Source organism: Lampris incognitus, chromosome 21 (genome assembly GCF_029633865.1).
Source record: "Lampris incognitus isolate fLamInc1 chromosome 21, fLamInc1.hap2, whole genome shotgun sequence".
NCBI lineage: Eukaryota > Metazoa > Chordata > Actinopteri > Lampriformes > Lampridae > Lampris > Lampris incognitus.
This window is the reverse complement of record NC_079231.1, coordinates 4,059,505-4,076,455: the sequence shown is the minus strand read 5'-3', so window position 1 is coordinate 4,076,455 and position 16,951 is coordinate 4,059,505. Positions and strand designations below refer to the sequence as shown.

Genomic DNA, 16,951 nt, shown 5'->3' with positions numbered 1-16,951 from the left:
GGTAATTCGTTCCCTGGTAACAACATTGGACGCCATCGGCAAATCACGAGACGAAACAGGTGATGGTTATGTGTGAATGAGAGACGAGAGCACGCGCACACATGGACAATGCAAAGATGGGAATAGAGCAGTAGCACATATCCTGAGTCTAGTTTTAGACGTCGTACTAGATGTTGTGATGGAGGTGCACGGCTGCAATGGGGAGTGAGCAATGATGCTGAAACAACTGGCCAATTAATCAACCAACAAAAAAATGAATCTTAGTTTTGGTAATCAATTGTTTGTCACTTATCAAGTTATAATACCAAACATTTGCCTGTTACAGCTTCACGAATGCTAAGATTTGCTTGGCTATATCTGATTTGTATCGGATATAAAAAAAAAAAAGGGAATATTTAAATGTTTTATTAGCGGCTGGTCTGACTAAATTAACAAGACCAGGACATCACGCTGGACTTAGAAATTAATCAGTAGATTCATCAATAATGAAATTAATGGTTAGTTGTTCCAGTGAGAATTTAGTAGATGGGATGGTTTCACACTCAGCAGAGTCAGAATCCTCACATCATGTTTTCCAACGTCTCCCTTTCCCTCTCCTCCTCCTCGTGTCCTTCTCTCTCCCTTTTTTCTCTTCCCCTGTGACATCACTGTGCATAGTGCTCTCCGATTCGCCCACTTCCATCTGCATCATGTGCCCCTAAGCAGTCAGAGGCTGGGGCTTGTGTGTGTCTGTACGAGTTTGTGCATCCCGTGTGAGCCAGTGGAGGTTTTTTTTTTCTCGTGTGTATGAGGCTACATAGACTGGCGGAATCCGGTTTCAGAGGCCAACAACAAAGTCAATTTGAGCAGTGAAGAGCAAGAGTCTGCCCACCCTCATGAGCAAGTGCACAGTAATCCTAATTTGGGGGGAAAAAACTGAATACTTTTTATATATTTCGGCGCAAAATGGTAAAACAACCCCATTATGACTTTCAATCTTCATGTGCGCAAGTTTTTTACCAATTTCAAAGATCTGTGTCACTTTATTTTGAAGTACATGTGAGTAAAATGGTATTCCAGTAAGAGGCCTGGTGGAGAAGCCAGTGAGAAGACAGATGACTGCCTGCTATGGCGCCTTGGGCGAGCGGGCAAGCCCAGTGTCCTAATAAGCACCTGTTTAGAGGGGACTACAGTGCATACGAAGACCACCGTCCAAAACAAGTGCATCATTTTAGTTGTAATCGGGGATCAACCCTTTTCTCGTCACACAAACACAAACAAAAATAATGTCCCTCCTCTCCCTGCATAGCAATGCTTCAGGAAAAGCGCTTCGTTGGAGCATAAGTGATTCGGCCTCCACCGCGCACGCAATGCCTTACATAAGCAGCCTCTGTGCCATATGGGCCATGAGAGAGAGGAAGTGCCAGAGATGGAGAGCTCTGTGGACAGGCACCTTACTTGGACTGAGCCGTTTGCTCTCACAGCACTGACTTGGACTGGAGTGACTGACCAGATAGGGCTGGGTTCCATTAATGAACCATGGGTCACTCTCAAACTGCCCGCCCCGCTGAAAACGGTTAACACTATAATACAGGTATTTGACAGGGGCGTCTTCAGCTACCTGGCAAGGTCTGGCTTTTTTTTTTTTTATATATAACAGGTATGAGTTGATAAAAATAGAAACCGAAAAGCAGCAAGCATTTATGCATTTACCTCCACACACACAAGCACACAGACACAGCGGGGGCACTGCTGCACTGAGGTTTTGATTTGGCACACATCCCATGGATTAAAGGATTACATGAAATCTGCCTAAAAACTGTCAAAACTAATGCAGACACCCCCTCAGTGATGTGTCTTACCTGAAAAACGGGTAAAAGAGGGTAGTTTGTATATTTGTGACTCTCGGTGCATGCACACAAGAAATGTGCATGACCACACCCAAGTAGAAAATGTTCTCCATTCGGAGCCTACTCTATATCAACTGCCGCCCATTTACAAGAATGGTCATTATAGAATGGCACATTATGTAACCTCACAATACGGCAACAATGACTGACGCCCCAGGAAGTTGCCTATTGTGAAGACTCTTCAGTCACGTGGACGTGGTCACAGTGGGGTTTCTTTCTAAAGATCTGACAAAGCTGTGGCCCATCGTACTTGAAGGATCATTTCCAATGTAAACAGAAGTGGGGTGCAGGCTGAGCCGTACAGGGTTGCCACATTAGGGTGACCCCGGTGAGCGCAAACCCATGCCAACAGCTCTTCCCCCAGGGGCATCAACTGAGAACTGCTACCCTATGTAACCTGCAATACACTTGGCTCCATGGGGTGTTTTTAAAGTGCTGACATACTAGCAGGGGTCAAGGATCAGACATACAATCAGAATGGACTTCAAGTTGAATTGACTTTTTGTTTTTTTTAAAGAAGCACATTCTTTACTGAGAAATCAAACCTTTTCAGGGAATCCTCACATGTTCTAGGAATAGATGTTTGCTTTAGCCGTCAGTTGGATGGTCACGTATCTGTGAGTTTGAACCATCTCTCCATACAACTGGGCTACTACTTGGGGTTATTTTCACATAGCAGGCATCCAAAGTAGACCTGAGAAGCTGTGAAGAAAAGACGTTTCTGAGTTTAATCACATTCCTCAAAATAATCCCCAACAGTTATGTGTGTTTGACACCGGGAACCTAAAGTGTTGAGGATTCAATGCAACAGCTGTTGACAAAGTGTAGGATACGTATAGGATAACTAGAAATGTCTTGGGCGGTATGGGGGGTGCAGTAAGTTGGGAGACCGTTCATCAGCTTATAGCAGGTGCTTTTGCAGACCAACCATTATGGATTCAGTTAAGGTGTCCGATATCTTCCTTTTCCTTTGCACAGTGTTGCTTTTAATCTGACAATAGAAATGGGAAAAGGATAAGATCACACTTCATATTAAAGAGCTAAACAGAGAATGTGTGGAATAACAAGCTGAAATAAAAATGCCTCCCTTTACTCCACCTCAGTTGTCTTTAAACACACTTCCTAACTAAGGGAGCAGATACAGCAACTCTTTCATAATGCCTCTAAATCACGTGTCAAACTCAAGGCCCGCGGGGCGAATTCGGCACGGCACCTCATTTTATGTGGCCCGCGAGAGCTTTCATAGAATATTATTTGCACAATACAATTCTATGCTGCGTTACGGAGTACAGCGTCCATAAACTACACCTCCCAGAATGCATCATGGTTTTTGTTATCAATGCACTGGAGGTGTGAATATTTCTGTTGTAGTATACTGATGTCTAGCTGCTAGATGTTAGTATACGCAAGATTCTAGCGTCTCAAAATAGCCGCGACAACCTCCACGCTGCTTTATGGATCGCTATCGTACAAAAGACCTAACACCAGACATCGACGGGGTGACCTCAGGGACACGGCGTCAGTCATCTGGCCAGAAAACAAATAGGTGAACATTTAAAAAATCTTCACGTACACAATAACATGAAATGTATATAATTTCCTTTCTTTCTTTTTTTTTAGTTGGATTTTTCCCCTTTTTCTCCCAATTGTATCCAGCCAATTACCCCACTCTTCTGAGCTGTCCCATTCACTGCTCCACCCCTTCTGCCAATCTGGGGAGGGCTGCAGACTACCACATGCTTCCCCTGATACATGTGGAGTCGCCAGCCGCTTCTTTTCACCTGACAGTGAGGAGTTTCACCTGGGGAACGTAGCGTGTGGGAGGATCACGCTATTCCCCCCGAGTTCCCCCTCCCCCCCAAACAGGCGCCCCGACCGACCAGAGGAGGCGCTAGTGCAGCGACCAGGAAACATGCCCACACCCGACTTCCCAACCGCCGATCCCAGTGCTGGTAGGTAACGAAACAGACCGCTTCGCTACCCCGACGCCCCATCATTTTCAATCAAGCTAGGTACAATGTAATATGCGCGCATTCTTGTTTACTTTACCACATATACAACTTTGTATGTGTAAGCCTATAAATAGGCCTAATTTGTATTATGGTTATACAATGGAATGTCATCAGTCATTGCAAGTGTAGAGCAGGCCTCATACTTGACCACTTCATTTTCAAGCAAATATCCATGGTGGATGTGAAACGTTGCTTGTAGTCGGCACAAACTTAAACAGCCCTTACTGTTATTTTGACTTTATTACTTATACTACTCTGTATGTTTCATTTTTTTTAAAAATAAATTGTACAATAGTTGTACAGTTTAAAAAAATAACTATGATTAGGGGCAGTATGGCTAAGGGGGTTGAGCGGGTCGTCTAATAACCAGAAGAATCCTAGTTCGCTTGCCGGATTCTCCAGAGAGCGTGTCGAAGTGTCCTTGAGCAAGACACTGAATCCCTAATTGCCCCTGATGAGCAGATTGGCACCTTGCATGGCAGCCTCCGCCAGTGTATGAATGTGTGTGTGAATGGGTGACTGTGAGGCATACATTGTAAAGCGCTTTGAGTGGCCGGTAGACAAGAAAAGCACTATATAAATGGAGTCCATTTACCATTTCTTTACCATTTAACAGACAGATACACACACACACACACACACACACACCTCTGAGCACCGTGATGAGCCAAGAAAAACACATTTCCACTGAGAAACACATACACAGGACACACATATACACATGCACACACATAAATTCACAAACACACAGCTTCTCCCGCCCGTGGCTCGCCTCAAGACTCAGCGTGAGGGCACAAGGCGAGCAAACGTGACACACAAGCTCCTCAGCTCCGTCCCATAAACATTCACCAACTCTGCCTGACGCTGAAAGTGTCAGGGCCTGATGTGCTGATCTGGCTGCATAAACTCCACATCCAATCTCACTAACTCACACCCTCTCTCTCTCTCTCCTTTAGAGTCTTTGGCAAAGACTGAGAGCATCAATTTCTCCGCATTAACCTTAATTTGCACATCCACACTGAACACAATTAACCCTCTAAAAGAAATAACGAACACGCAAGAAACCAAACGATCCATGAGGTTACACAACATGATAAACCTGTTGTCAAAATACATCTAAAAAATAATTACCGGAAAATCCCCCTAAGAGTAATGAATCACTTTAGGGGGAGTTACGAACACCTCTCGTTTTCATTTTATTTTAGATCATATTCAGAACAATAGCCATGCCTAAAAAACCAAAAGAATATGCCACCGGGACTGAAGCCAATACGTTTGATGGGAATCAGTCTATCGGTAAAAAATAAGCACAACTCACAGACAGAGTTTGCCTGTGATGGATATCTTTTCTCAATCCCACTGACATTTCAACCCAGGGGTCCCTCCTCAGGCTGCACATCATTAGTTGTAAACTGTAAATCGTGTGAATACATAGGGTGATGCATTTTCAAGGACACCGAACCAGGAACCACTGTTTTACAGAGGATCCATCCATCACAAGCACGGAAACGAAGGCAAAGGAAAGCCACTTCCTCTTAGCCAGGGGGGCATATTTCCCATCAGCGCTTCTCGAAGCACGTTACTGTTATGTAAAGAACTCTGGGCCGGCAGGCTGCCTTTATGAGCCACGGCTGCCACCTAGCGACGGAATGGGAGTACAACAACATGACAGCTCCGAGTTAACAGGCCTTTTCTAAACATCCTTCAGTTTCATCTCTAATCAGTCTACACAAATCTGTCCTCAATCTCGAGGCTTAAAAACGAGTCTGTTCCGCATCACATTCCTCCCAAGAAACCCAAGCCACAAAAAAACAACTTATATTCGAAAATTAAACTCACCTCAAAGAAAAACCCAAATGGCTTGAGTGTGTGATTGTAAATGTAGATTTTAAGATGAGGCCTCCTCCTTTTGACACACTCGTTTACCCTGGTCTGTCATCTAGAGCAGTGTTTCTCAACCGGGGGTCCGCGGACCCCTAGTGGTCCGTGGTGTAATTGCAAGGGGTCCGTGAAAAAAAAAAAGCTTTAAAAAAAGATCCTATGACATTTATAGAAATAGGATTATTTTACTCAAATGTGACTGAGACCTTTATCTACCTAAACTATAAAGGGTAACAGGACTTTTTTCTCTAATTACATCTGTTTCACAAGTGTAATCTATTGTATTTTAATAAGAGATCTCGCTCCCGTTTGCATTGTTAAAAGTTACTGAATACATATTCTGTCTTGTTACATATATCTGAAAGTTACTGCATAAGAATTCTGTTTTGTTAACTATATCTAAGTTACAACTGAAAGCTCTTATTTTTGCCCCAAAGAGTGAATAAATGCTATAATGCAATTTAAAATGCAGTTTCTACTGTTTCTATCAAATTGCAACCCCCCTCCCCCAAGATCAGGTGGAGGGGTCCTCAGGGTAGATCAAAAATACGCAGGGGGTCCAGGACCCCAAAAAGTTGGAGTACCACTGATCTAGAGTAGTGGTTTTCAAACTGGTCCTCGGGGAGCACCAGTGATGTTGGTTTCCTATTCTGCAAGGTCGTTCATCAAGTTCACCTGTTGTCAACGCTACAAAAACCCAATTAGATGGCTGGGACACCTTAACACGAACCATTTGCCGTAATTAATTAACTACCTGGCAGAAGAGAAAAAACAGCAGTCAGTGGGTCCCCCCCCCCCCCGGAGTACCAGATTGAAAACCACTGACAGAGGACACAGGATGGTCCGAATGGGAGGTGTATTTTCGTTAGCGACTGTATAGTCGAGTTAAAAGACTCTTACATAAACACAACGCCGTCTCCTGCAGCCTGGGGGTTGGAACGTTTTAAAGACATGCTGCTGCAAGAAAAACGCCAGCGGATATTTCTACAGGTGTCTTCACACCGCAACCACATATTACATAAAACACACTCTGGGCCGAGTTTCCAAGGTCAGTGGACTGGACTCATATAAATATACTACTGATCGTGTGACTCCTGTTTTTTTTTTATCCCTGTGGGGAGATCTTCTTTTCAGTGGCCCCTTCTTCTCACAGGTGTCAGACAGCAGAGTCAGCGACAGAGTGGGACCCCAGGAGTGGGCAGGGACAGTGTTTACAATCCTTGCAGGGCGCACATGCTTCTGTGGTGCTGGGGCTTGGTTGGGGGTCCACTTGAAGATTGGTCTAACTACACACCTGGCTACCCTACTGTTGTAAATAACCTAGCAGGGGGCTTACCATTGACTCAGAGAAACACAGCCGGAAATGTTTAATAGTCAAACTGATTTAGTGGCTGTGATTTTAGATGTGGCTCTAATGGAGGGAGACAGAAGAGCGGTGAAACCTGTAATTACAAGTGACATTCCGATAAGATTCCTCTGCAGACTTCACTTCTTATAAATTGAGAAAAACAAAAAAATGAAATTAAGGAGGTCCCCATTTTGCTGGGGGGGGGGGGATCCCTCAAGAACCGGGAAGCGACCGCAGTTTGACCATCACAAGAGAAAGCCACTTTATTATTTTGTCATTGCATTCTTACAATGAATGTGTTCTCTGCATTTAACCCCTCCTATTGTATAGGAGCAGTGGGCAACTGCGGCACCAGGGGACCAACTCCAGTTCTTCTTCCCATTGCCTTGGTCAGGAGCACAGACAGGAGTATCAACCCTAACATGCATGTCTTTTTTGATGGTGGGAGGAAACCCACGCAGACACGGGGAGAACATGCAAACTCCACACAGAAAGGACCTGGGACGGCCTGGGGTTCGAACCCAGGACCTTCTTGCTGTGAGGCGACAGTGCTAACCACTGGGCCACCGTGCCAAAAATGTGACTTTTTTTACAGTTGCACCAACAGGGGTAAAAGAAGGTTAAAAGAGACCGCAGAGATTCTGACATAAGGCAGCCTGGCTCCCGTAAGGTTCAGCCTTTGTCTAACAGCAGGCAGGAGTCCTACCAGTAACCTTCCTACCTACAGCAGCTCCAGGCAGCGGCCCATATTTGGGCTTGGCTGTCAGAGGGATCCAACAACACCGCCAGCTCAGTTTTGGATGTGACAGGCCAGCTTAAAACTGGTTTAAGCATCAGGATAAACCATGCCTGCAGCTTCTCAATGACAGTTTATTTGCACTAAAGCAAATGGAGCTGATTCAAACTAGACAAACGAGCTCGATGCAAGTGCAGAGCAGCTGGCCTATACGATGACATTGTAAACACAAAGTGGAAAGACAACCAATATCTAACCTCGGTGGCTCAGCTGATACCAGCCAGTAGTCAAGTGTTTATCAGAAATGCAAAACGCCAAAGCGGCAGGTACTGAAACAAGTTCGCCGAGTTGGGAGACACAAAAACTACCTTCAACTGACAAGTCGCAGATTTTGTTTATCACTTCTTGTCCCAAAGCTAGAAACAACAGAACAGTTAATATAAGGATGATTCTTTAGCTCTTCCTGTCTAAATGAGCTTCATTTCATACAGCGGTGACAATGTGAGACGAGGAAACACGCTCACATCTCCGTATAAAGGAAAACGGTCTCTGTAACTGCTTTTCCTAAAGACAGTGTCCAATTCACAAGCCATCAGTGGTGTCAGGATTTGTCTCGATGGCAATATCAACAAACAGTGCAACCAATAACTTGGAGAGTCTGGGCTTTTTCCCTTCGAGGTTTACGAAAACTCTATTCATCGTAAAAGAAAAAAGAAAAAAAGAAAGATAAATCCGTCCAATGTCATGCAAATTAACTCTGCTGAAGGGAAAACGTTTCCTGAGGAGACAGAGAAGATATGTTGAAAAAGCAATCAACGATACACCACCTATCAGTACAGAGGAAAAAAATATATCATATAATGTCCTCTATTTAATGCAACCTTGCGATTCAATAAAACTGCAAAACTTCCTCTTTATAAATCTACCAACTGACATATTTCAGTCTCCACTCAACAACAACTCAAATGCCTGAGGAAAAAAACAGTGACTTGATTCAACTTGACAACCCCCCCCCTTCCATCTTTGCATCTGTGTAAGGATTACATTCCTCTCCTTTTCTACAACAAATAGAATATTGAAGATAAAATGGAAAAATAGAAAATGGGAATCATACTTTGGGCAATCTAAAAATCTTAAAAACCATATGGTGAAATGATAACAACCTCTCTGTAAATGTCAGTAAGACACAAGGAATCATTGTTGACTTTAGAAAGATAAGAGGAAATCACATTCCTATTTCCAGCAATGGGTCACCTGTTGAAATTGTGGGCAGTTTTCAATTGCTTGGTATACACATCACAGACACCCTCACCCTGTCTCTCAACACCAATTGCATCCTGAAGAAGGCACAGCAGAGGCTGCATTTTCTGAGGCGTCTCAAGAGCTTTGGGATGAGCACCAATACTCTTATCAACTTTTATGGCAGTACCATGGAGAGTGTCTTGACAGGCTGCATCACAGTTTGGTTTGGCAACTGCTCAGGACTGCAGACTGCTGCAAAGGACTGCAAAGACAGCAGCAGAAATCACTGGCATAGAACTACCACAGCTTCATAATATTTACACTGCTCACTGCAAAAGGAAAGCCCAGAACATCATCAAGGACACCAGCCACCCTTCTCCTGTTCTGTTCTCATTCCTTCCATCTAAAAAAAACATTACCCGAGCATCAAATCACACACCACCCGTCTCAGTAATAGTGTCTTTCCACAGGCAGTCAGGTTGCTGAACAGCTGACGCACCCATATGCACCTTACATTGTTGTGTTATCGTGTACTTTTCTATATAATGTGTAAATAAAATGTATGAATTCATGTGTGTACATAGTCATATGTAGGTCTGTAATGTTGTTGTTTTTTGGGGGGGGTGGTGTGTCCTTTATGTTAAGGCAGACAGAGCAACAGCACAAGAATTTCCTTGTATTCCAATACACATGACAGTAAAGTTGAACTTGAACTGAACTTTTGCTAGCTGTTACAGAGGGAGCCTTGTCAGACAGATGGAATTAGAAAAAAGCTTCAGAAGATTTAATATTCATTTATGAGTGTGTGTGTGTGTGTGTGTGCATGATTATGTTTATTACATTTCCTCTTTGCCTGCAGAGCCCCAAATGGCACATCCTAAGCTGTAAGAGGTACCCCATAAATCCTTAACATTTGATTTCTGCATAATATATCTCAATTCTTTGCGCCAACATTTTGGAAGAAAAACATTGAATAGCCACTCAAAGCATTTTCACTAATTCTATTCATCACAGGAGCCGATATCACCTGGGCGGGGAAGAACCTCTACGTAACTTGCGACTGAATCATTTTGATTCAAGCACTGACATTGAAATGTCGTTCATAGTCTACTCATCAGAAGACTGCGGGGTTGACAGAGATAGTCTGTTGCATACAGCTTGTGTATCCAGAGAAGGAAAAAAAAGAGGTTTGGCCTGAGTCTATGCTCTGCAAGTCGATTGTCTTCGGTTATATAGATGTTGCACAACATAGCCCCACATGCCCTGGTCACTGAAAACCCTTTACCCTCGCCCACAACCACACCTCGACCTTATCTTACACTACAGTAGCAGCGCAATAATCCCTCTGGCTGATTGCCAACATCAATTTGCATTAACAGAAAAGCACTGGCCATATTCACAAAAAACGTTTTGTCTCCTGCCCGCACCGTTCTCTCTCCCTCAGCATCTAAACAGCTTGCATCAGCACACAGCTTGATTTTAAGGCATAAACGATCTTTTCAAAGAGAGGCAGACAATTAATCGAGCAAAGACGGCTTCTCACAAAGTGCAATGTGTAATTCTACTTCAAGCTTGACTTTTGTCATTCAACATTGTGAGACTAACAACAACAAATCAAGGCTAATCTTACGTCTTCTCTGCTCTGCTTTGTTAGTCTCACAAAAAAATTCAACAGAAAGATGGCGGCCACAGCGCATCTGGTGACATCGGACATTTCTGAACGTCACCAGTGAGTGGTGGGTGGTTTGCTGAGGACTGAGACTGACAGCCGGGTCTTTTGGAGGCGGGGCATCGCACGACAACAAAAACAACTCAGCTGGTCCACTTCTTGCGCTTTTGGATGCAGGAATCGTGGGAGTCAGTGTGTGTGGGTGGTTGGCGGGTGTGACTGTGCTTCAGCCAGCAGCATTCAGCAACCTCTGAGGATAATTACCACTCATATCAGGCTTCAGGAAAGCCAAAATATTCTTAATAGCACCTTTAACTAGCAATCAACATGTAATAGCAGTGTACTGCTTAATATTTCCAGTGGCCTTGAGGGTACAGTAGCACAGCAACAGCCAACAAGTATGTTCAAACTGTTGATGCAGAGCTGGAAAAGAGCGGTTGAGACAACTGGATGCAACCTTGGCGAGAGACATAACATACACAGAAAGTTTGTCTGTGGGAGTACCTGCGGTCTCTTGTTAGTGCCATCTAACAGGGAACCATAAGCGAAATTATACTTGTGTTAGCCTTCAGGCTGAAATTCCATCCAGGGGGAAGCTTGAAGACAGCACTATCCTTCAGCCACTTTTGCTGACATCAATTTCATTCACGGTGACAGAAATTAAGAGTGGAAGAAATTGAGGGAAACACGCTTTAACTTTACAAAACATAAAGACAAGCGTTTACCCTCTGCAGCGCACAAGCACACCACACCTTCCAATACAGCTATCAGGTTAAACTACTTGCTGTTTCGATCTCGCTTCAAGGTCTTTGCAGCAAAAGAAAAAAAAAAGAAGCCATGAATATTTTACAGTACTAATGAATAGGGGTGACCTTGGTCAGGAGTCAAATCCCCTAAACTTTAAAGGCAAAGACTCATGTTCTACACACTGGGTCACAAGACCATTTCCACACACATTACACAGGGATAAGACCTCTTATCCACTACAGACTTACTCAATATGAGCCACAATTAAGAGACCATCAGGGAGACGAAACAGAAAGCAAGAGGGAAATCATGACTAGCACTCAGTGCGACGAAAACGCAAGAAACCATTTGGTAAATGGGAGGATAGATCAGAGAGGTATGCAAACAACAAGTGGAGAGAGAAAGATCTGAGTGGATAAAAAACAGGCTACTGTCTGAAGTAAATGAGAGGGCTGCAGAGGAACACAGAGAGAGACATGAGATAACTCTATAAGGGTGGATGAAGATATCAAAAGAGAGAGAGAGAGAGAGAGAGAGAGAGAGAGAGAGAGAGAGAGAGAGAGAGAGAGAGAGAGAGAGAGAGAGAGAGAGAGAGAAAGCCAAAGTTAAAGAGACAGATCACGCCACGACCAGAAAACAAAGTATGAACACAAACACCCGCCAGCGCACAAATGCTGTGATGACCTGTGACTGCTGCAGCACAGACTGGGGCCGCTGGTTCGTGGCAAAAGCCATCGTCCGCCGCACAGACAGGGGGATGGAAACACAAACACACAACCAAACTACATATGCATTCACCCGCAGAGGGAGCAGACAGGGGGCAGACGCACAGAAGTGTGCACTCTGCAGCCCCAGCTGTCACAACAGGGGGGGGGGCTCACAATGGGACATGCCACAAAGGCCTGACAAAAGCCCCACAGTCAGAATGCTGCTGTTCTGTCTCTACAAATGAGTATGACTAAGGCTAAGACAAAGCCAAGGGTTCTCTCACCCTTTGTGTCTGTCTGCCCCCCCCCCCTTCAATTATGCACATGGGTATGTACACATGCATGAACCTAGTGGAGCAATCTTTCTCCTTTAATTCATGTTGTTTATATATATATGTTACAGACACCCATGGCCCTAAATTTAACTGAGAACAGATAAATTGGACAGCTGGTAAAAGACCGTCTTTGGAGAAAATTTTTAAGACGATACATGTTGGTTGGCAACCATTGCCTCAAAGCCCAATTACCTGAAATGGCATTCTTTACTGGGACCATAGGCACCAGGGTTGGGAGAACATCATCCTGCCTTGTACTCGCGATCACAGTAAAAATGAACCCCATGGGGTGTCGCTGCTATAGAAACGGTAGAATTATTCCAGCCAAACCAAAGGACCAGGGGTAATAGTAGATTGTTGTCTAGACTATATAACATTTCCTTGTAGCACCAGGGCACAGATGGTCGGGTCTCAAAGCAGCTCTCATCCGCTAACTCGGGACAGAGGACAACTGTTTCCACTGCATCTTCACATGGCATGGACAACGGAGATATTTAGTCTATGACAGACTGTTTATTCTATTTTTAACCACCTCTGCCTTACATTTAATAAAATGTGTTTTACAGCCTCAGTATTCTCTTGTTTTTTACATTTATTCCTTCTCATCTTCTCATTGAGTACTTTGCAGATTCTGCCTTTTGAAAATATTGATTTCGTTTATCCGTCTCACTAATAACACAATGTCAACTAAAAAACGACCTGCAACTGCAATGACCCCTTCTCACAGAAAACTTGAATGGGAACGCTAATGGGTCCATGGCACATAGCTGGCCTATAGTGAAATGTACATGAATAAACCATTGCTCAGCTCCCTCGAGGTGCTACAACCAAACAGATCCGGTGGCTAATAAAAGACTACATCGAGTAACAGGGGACGGAGAAAGAGAGAAATAGATAAAAAGACCAAAGCGAAAGTAGAAAAGTGAGAACAAAGGGTGAAAAAAATGTACATAGGCTGTATGTATAGAGGCCTCAGCTAGTGGAGACAGATGTATGGTGCTGGGTGGTCAAGATGCGCAGTGCATTGTGGGCTTACTAAGACAACCGCCCACACAGCCCCCTCAGTGACTCAGCAGTTCCAACACATTCACTCCAGCCACAGAAATTTGCTCATCATCAGTGTCCAGTGATTTGCCTTTCCCTCACTGTCTCAGCTAAAATGTCTGGAGGCTGACTAAGTGTTCTTAGGGATGCGGGATCAAATCATTTGCATGCCATCTGACCTTGGACCTGAACTCTTGAACTAAGTCCACTGAGTGAAGACCCTGTCTTTGTGTTTTAGAAAATACAAAGCAAATGTTGAATGTTATTACAACTGGGTCTGCACAATTATGGTTTAATGATATAATCTTGACTTTCTTCCTGGATAGGACTAACAATTATACTTGTAAGTCTTATCTTGATCAATTTTTCATAACATTAAAACTCTATAATGATCTAAAGTAGAAACTATAACAATGTATTCTTATACATTTTCAATTATAACCAGTTAATAATTATTGTTTTCACTGCTAATAAATCTCCATTGACAACATTGTGTCCTAACAAAACATGGTCAAGTGTTATATTAGATCCATCCTCACCTGTCTTCCTCGCCCTCAGCAGGCTGGGACCTGAGGCCGGCAGCAGCAGCCATCAAGGCGCTGGCCTCTGCAGCCATCCCCATGTGGGCTAGGGCTCCTGAGGCCCCACCAGCTACTGCGGCTCCCTCTCCGCTTGTGGCTGTCCCTAGCTTTGGTAGATTCAGCAGGCTCTGATGCTGGAACAGCAGCCTCTGAGCGTCCTCCAACTGGGTGGTTCTCAAGAAGCTTCCTCCTCCGGGGGCCTGGGTGGCTAGGGAGGGCTGTGTGAGGGTCGTGCCCGGGGTCAAGATGGGCTGTAGGTCTGCTTGCAGTGCCGTCAGAGGTACGTAATGGGTCCCCTGGGTGGTGCTTACAGGGCCTGGGGTGGTGGAGGGGGGCTGGGCTTGAGCCTGTGGGATCTGAGGGTGCAGCTGCTGTTGGCGTTGTTGGGGCTGAGCTGTGGCAAAGCTAGCCTGAGCAGGGGGGGTGGCTTGGCCCTGAGGGGGCAATTGTTGAGTGACAGTGACTGATGGCTGCCCTCCAGCCACAGGTCCTGCTGCCATGGAGACTGCCGCGGTAACATGAGGCAGAGGAGGCTGAACCTGGTTCTGAAAGGGAGCAGTGGGCTGGATAAAGTCCGGCGGGCGACCTCCTCCTTGGGGCATGATCCCAGAGGAGAGTTGGGGTACAGGAAAACCCACTTGTGGTTGGGCCTGGTGTGGGTCAACAACATAGGGCAACTGCTGGGACATGACAGGGGGAGGTTGACTAACATTACTCTGCGCCATCACCTGTGGTGTTGGTGCGGGCAGAGTGACAGGAGGGGCAACCATAGGCTGCTGAAGCATGTGACCACCACTGCCAATCTCCTGGGGTGGCATCTGGGCCATAGGGAGGTTCTGGACTAGTCCCTGTGGGGGGCTCTGCATGACCTGGGGACTGGTGAAGTCTTGGCTTGGTTGCTGATAAGGCTGCAGTGTCTGGGGTGGTTGTAGAGCTGTTGGGCCTGGGCTGGCCATAGCAGGGCCCCCATTTCCGGGCTCAGCCTCTGCAGATGCCTCAGGTGCCTTGGGTGCCTCAGATATAGTTGCTTGGGGAACCTCTTTCTCATAGTACTCTGTACATGTCCACCTGCCTTTGCGGAACGGCTCAGAATTGGTGTCCAGTTTGACCACCCTGAAGCGAGAGCCAGTTGCTGTCTGGGTTTGGGTGTGCTGGATCTGAGGGTTGGGAGCAGCAGGCTGGGCTTGAGCCACAGGGTTTGTTCCCACTCCGGTGGATGCCATCTGTCCAACCACACCTGTGTTGTCAAGCGCTGTGAGGCCAGCAGGGATCATTCCTTGAGTACCGACAGCAGACACGTTGGCAATGTTCACATTTCCCAGTGTCTCTGCAGCTGTACCACCAGCAACCATGGTTAATGGTTGGTTTGCCTTACCAGCAGGTGCAGTATTATCAAACACTGTTTGCATCTGTGGTTGGCCAGGCCCAGATCCTCCTTTGGAAATTTGAGCTGTGGAGCTAGCTATGGGAGCAACAGCGGGAGCACCCACTGTAGCTGTCGGAGGAAGTTGCACTCCGCCTATAACGTCAGAGGGGTGACCATGGTGATGGTGAGAGTGGCTATGTTGCTGATGATGCACACTCCCGTTCATCATAGAGGCCTGGTGCTGAGACCCCTGGGGAATGGAGTGCAGGTGCAGCGGCTCATTAGGTGACACAAGGCCAGGAGTGTCAACCCCATGGAGGCTATTCAGTGTTTCGTCAGAGGAGCTCCTCTCCGGCACCCCCGTGTCTGTCGCCCTGGACATAGACACGTCGAGCATCTCAGACGACGACAGGTCCTCGGTGTGCGACTCATCCATGTCATCGTAGCTCTCGGTGTCGTCCGCCAGGCTGTTGTTAGCGCTCACGTTGATCTGAGCCGAGGTGACACTTGTGATCTGGAAGCCACTCTTTTTCTTCACCTGAGCCCCTGCCACTTGGGACGGCGGCTGGTGGTGGAGTCCAGGGGAGGAGGATCCGGCCTGGGTCGGGTTGTCCTCACCGGCAATAACACTACCGCCGCCGCCGCCGCCGGCTGCGGAGGATGATGATGCAGGGGCGCCGCTGCTGCCCCGTCTGTGGTGGAAACTTGTGGGATGGGGCATTTTCCTGGTCCCGGACGAGTCTCCAGAATAGTCCTGATGATGCATTTTGATCGCTGAGCGGTTACCGACCCGGAGAGAGAGAGAGTGCGCCGGCTGTCGCGCTAACTACTAGCCAACACTGGCGGACGCTAGCTGGCTGGGCGGCGACACTAAAGAGCCATCGGTGGGAAGTCGAGCCGATTTCCGTCACCAGATAAGCAAGCCCGGCGTCCCAAGCCCCGGCCCTTTGTCACGGGCAGCCGGGCGGCGGCGTCCTGGTTCCCGGAGCGAGTCTCTCGCCGCCGTGTTCAGCGCCGCCGGGAAAATAAACAAAGGCGAGCGAGCGAGCGAGCGGTGTGTAGCTAGCTAGCTAGCTAGCGGGCTAGCGCTAAGCTAAGTCGGGCAGCTAGCGGCTAGCAGCGACACCCGCGGCTCTTCCGGCGCCCCCGGCCCGCCTTACTCACCAGCTCACGGCCCTTCTCCCCTTCCTCGCCGACGCGTCCCAACGGGCTCGCCGACTTTGAGTGATTCGGGTCCGGCCGAGACGAGACTCAATACGCGGGAGCAGCTCTAGCTTGCCGACGTCTGGCGCACCGAGTCGTCCATCCCGTTTCCAGACGTCGAGTCTCCCCCCCCTCTCTCTCTTTTTCTTGTCCTCCCCCCCGGACCGGACGGTCCAAACGTCGCCCCGGCG

The 16,951-nt window shown here is 46.6% G+C and overlaps 1 protein-coding gene across 1 annotated transcript; it reads right to left on the bottom strand.

The window, feature by feature from the left end:
* Positions 1–2,769: 2,769 nt before the first annotated feature.
* LOC130131466 (TSC22 domain family protein 1-like) lies at positions 2,770–16,733 on the bottom strand. Its single transcript, XM_056301148.1, has 2 exons — positions 14,150–16,733; positions 2,770–2,880 (listed from the first exon to the last, which is right to left on the bottom strand). The coding sequence occupies exons 1-2, from the start codon at positions 16,321–16,323 to the stop codon at positions 2,832–2,834; spliced, it is 2,223 nt and encodes a 740-aa protein (XP_056157123.1). The 5' UTR covers positions 16,324–16,733; the 3' UTR covers positions 2,770–2,831.
* Positions 16,734–16,951: the final 218 nt, after the last annotated feature.

Excerpts from the sequence above, each read along its gene's own strand:
- LOC130131466 (XM_056301148.1), bottom strand. The coding sequence starts at position 16,323 with ATGCATCATCAGGACTATTCTGGAGACTCGTCCGGGACCAGGAAAATG. Across the intron at positions 2,881-14,149 it reads GCTGAGGGCGAGGAAGACAG|ATTAAAAGCAACACTGTGCA; the intron begins GTGAGGATGGAT and ends TTCTATTGTCAG.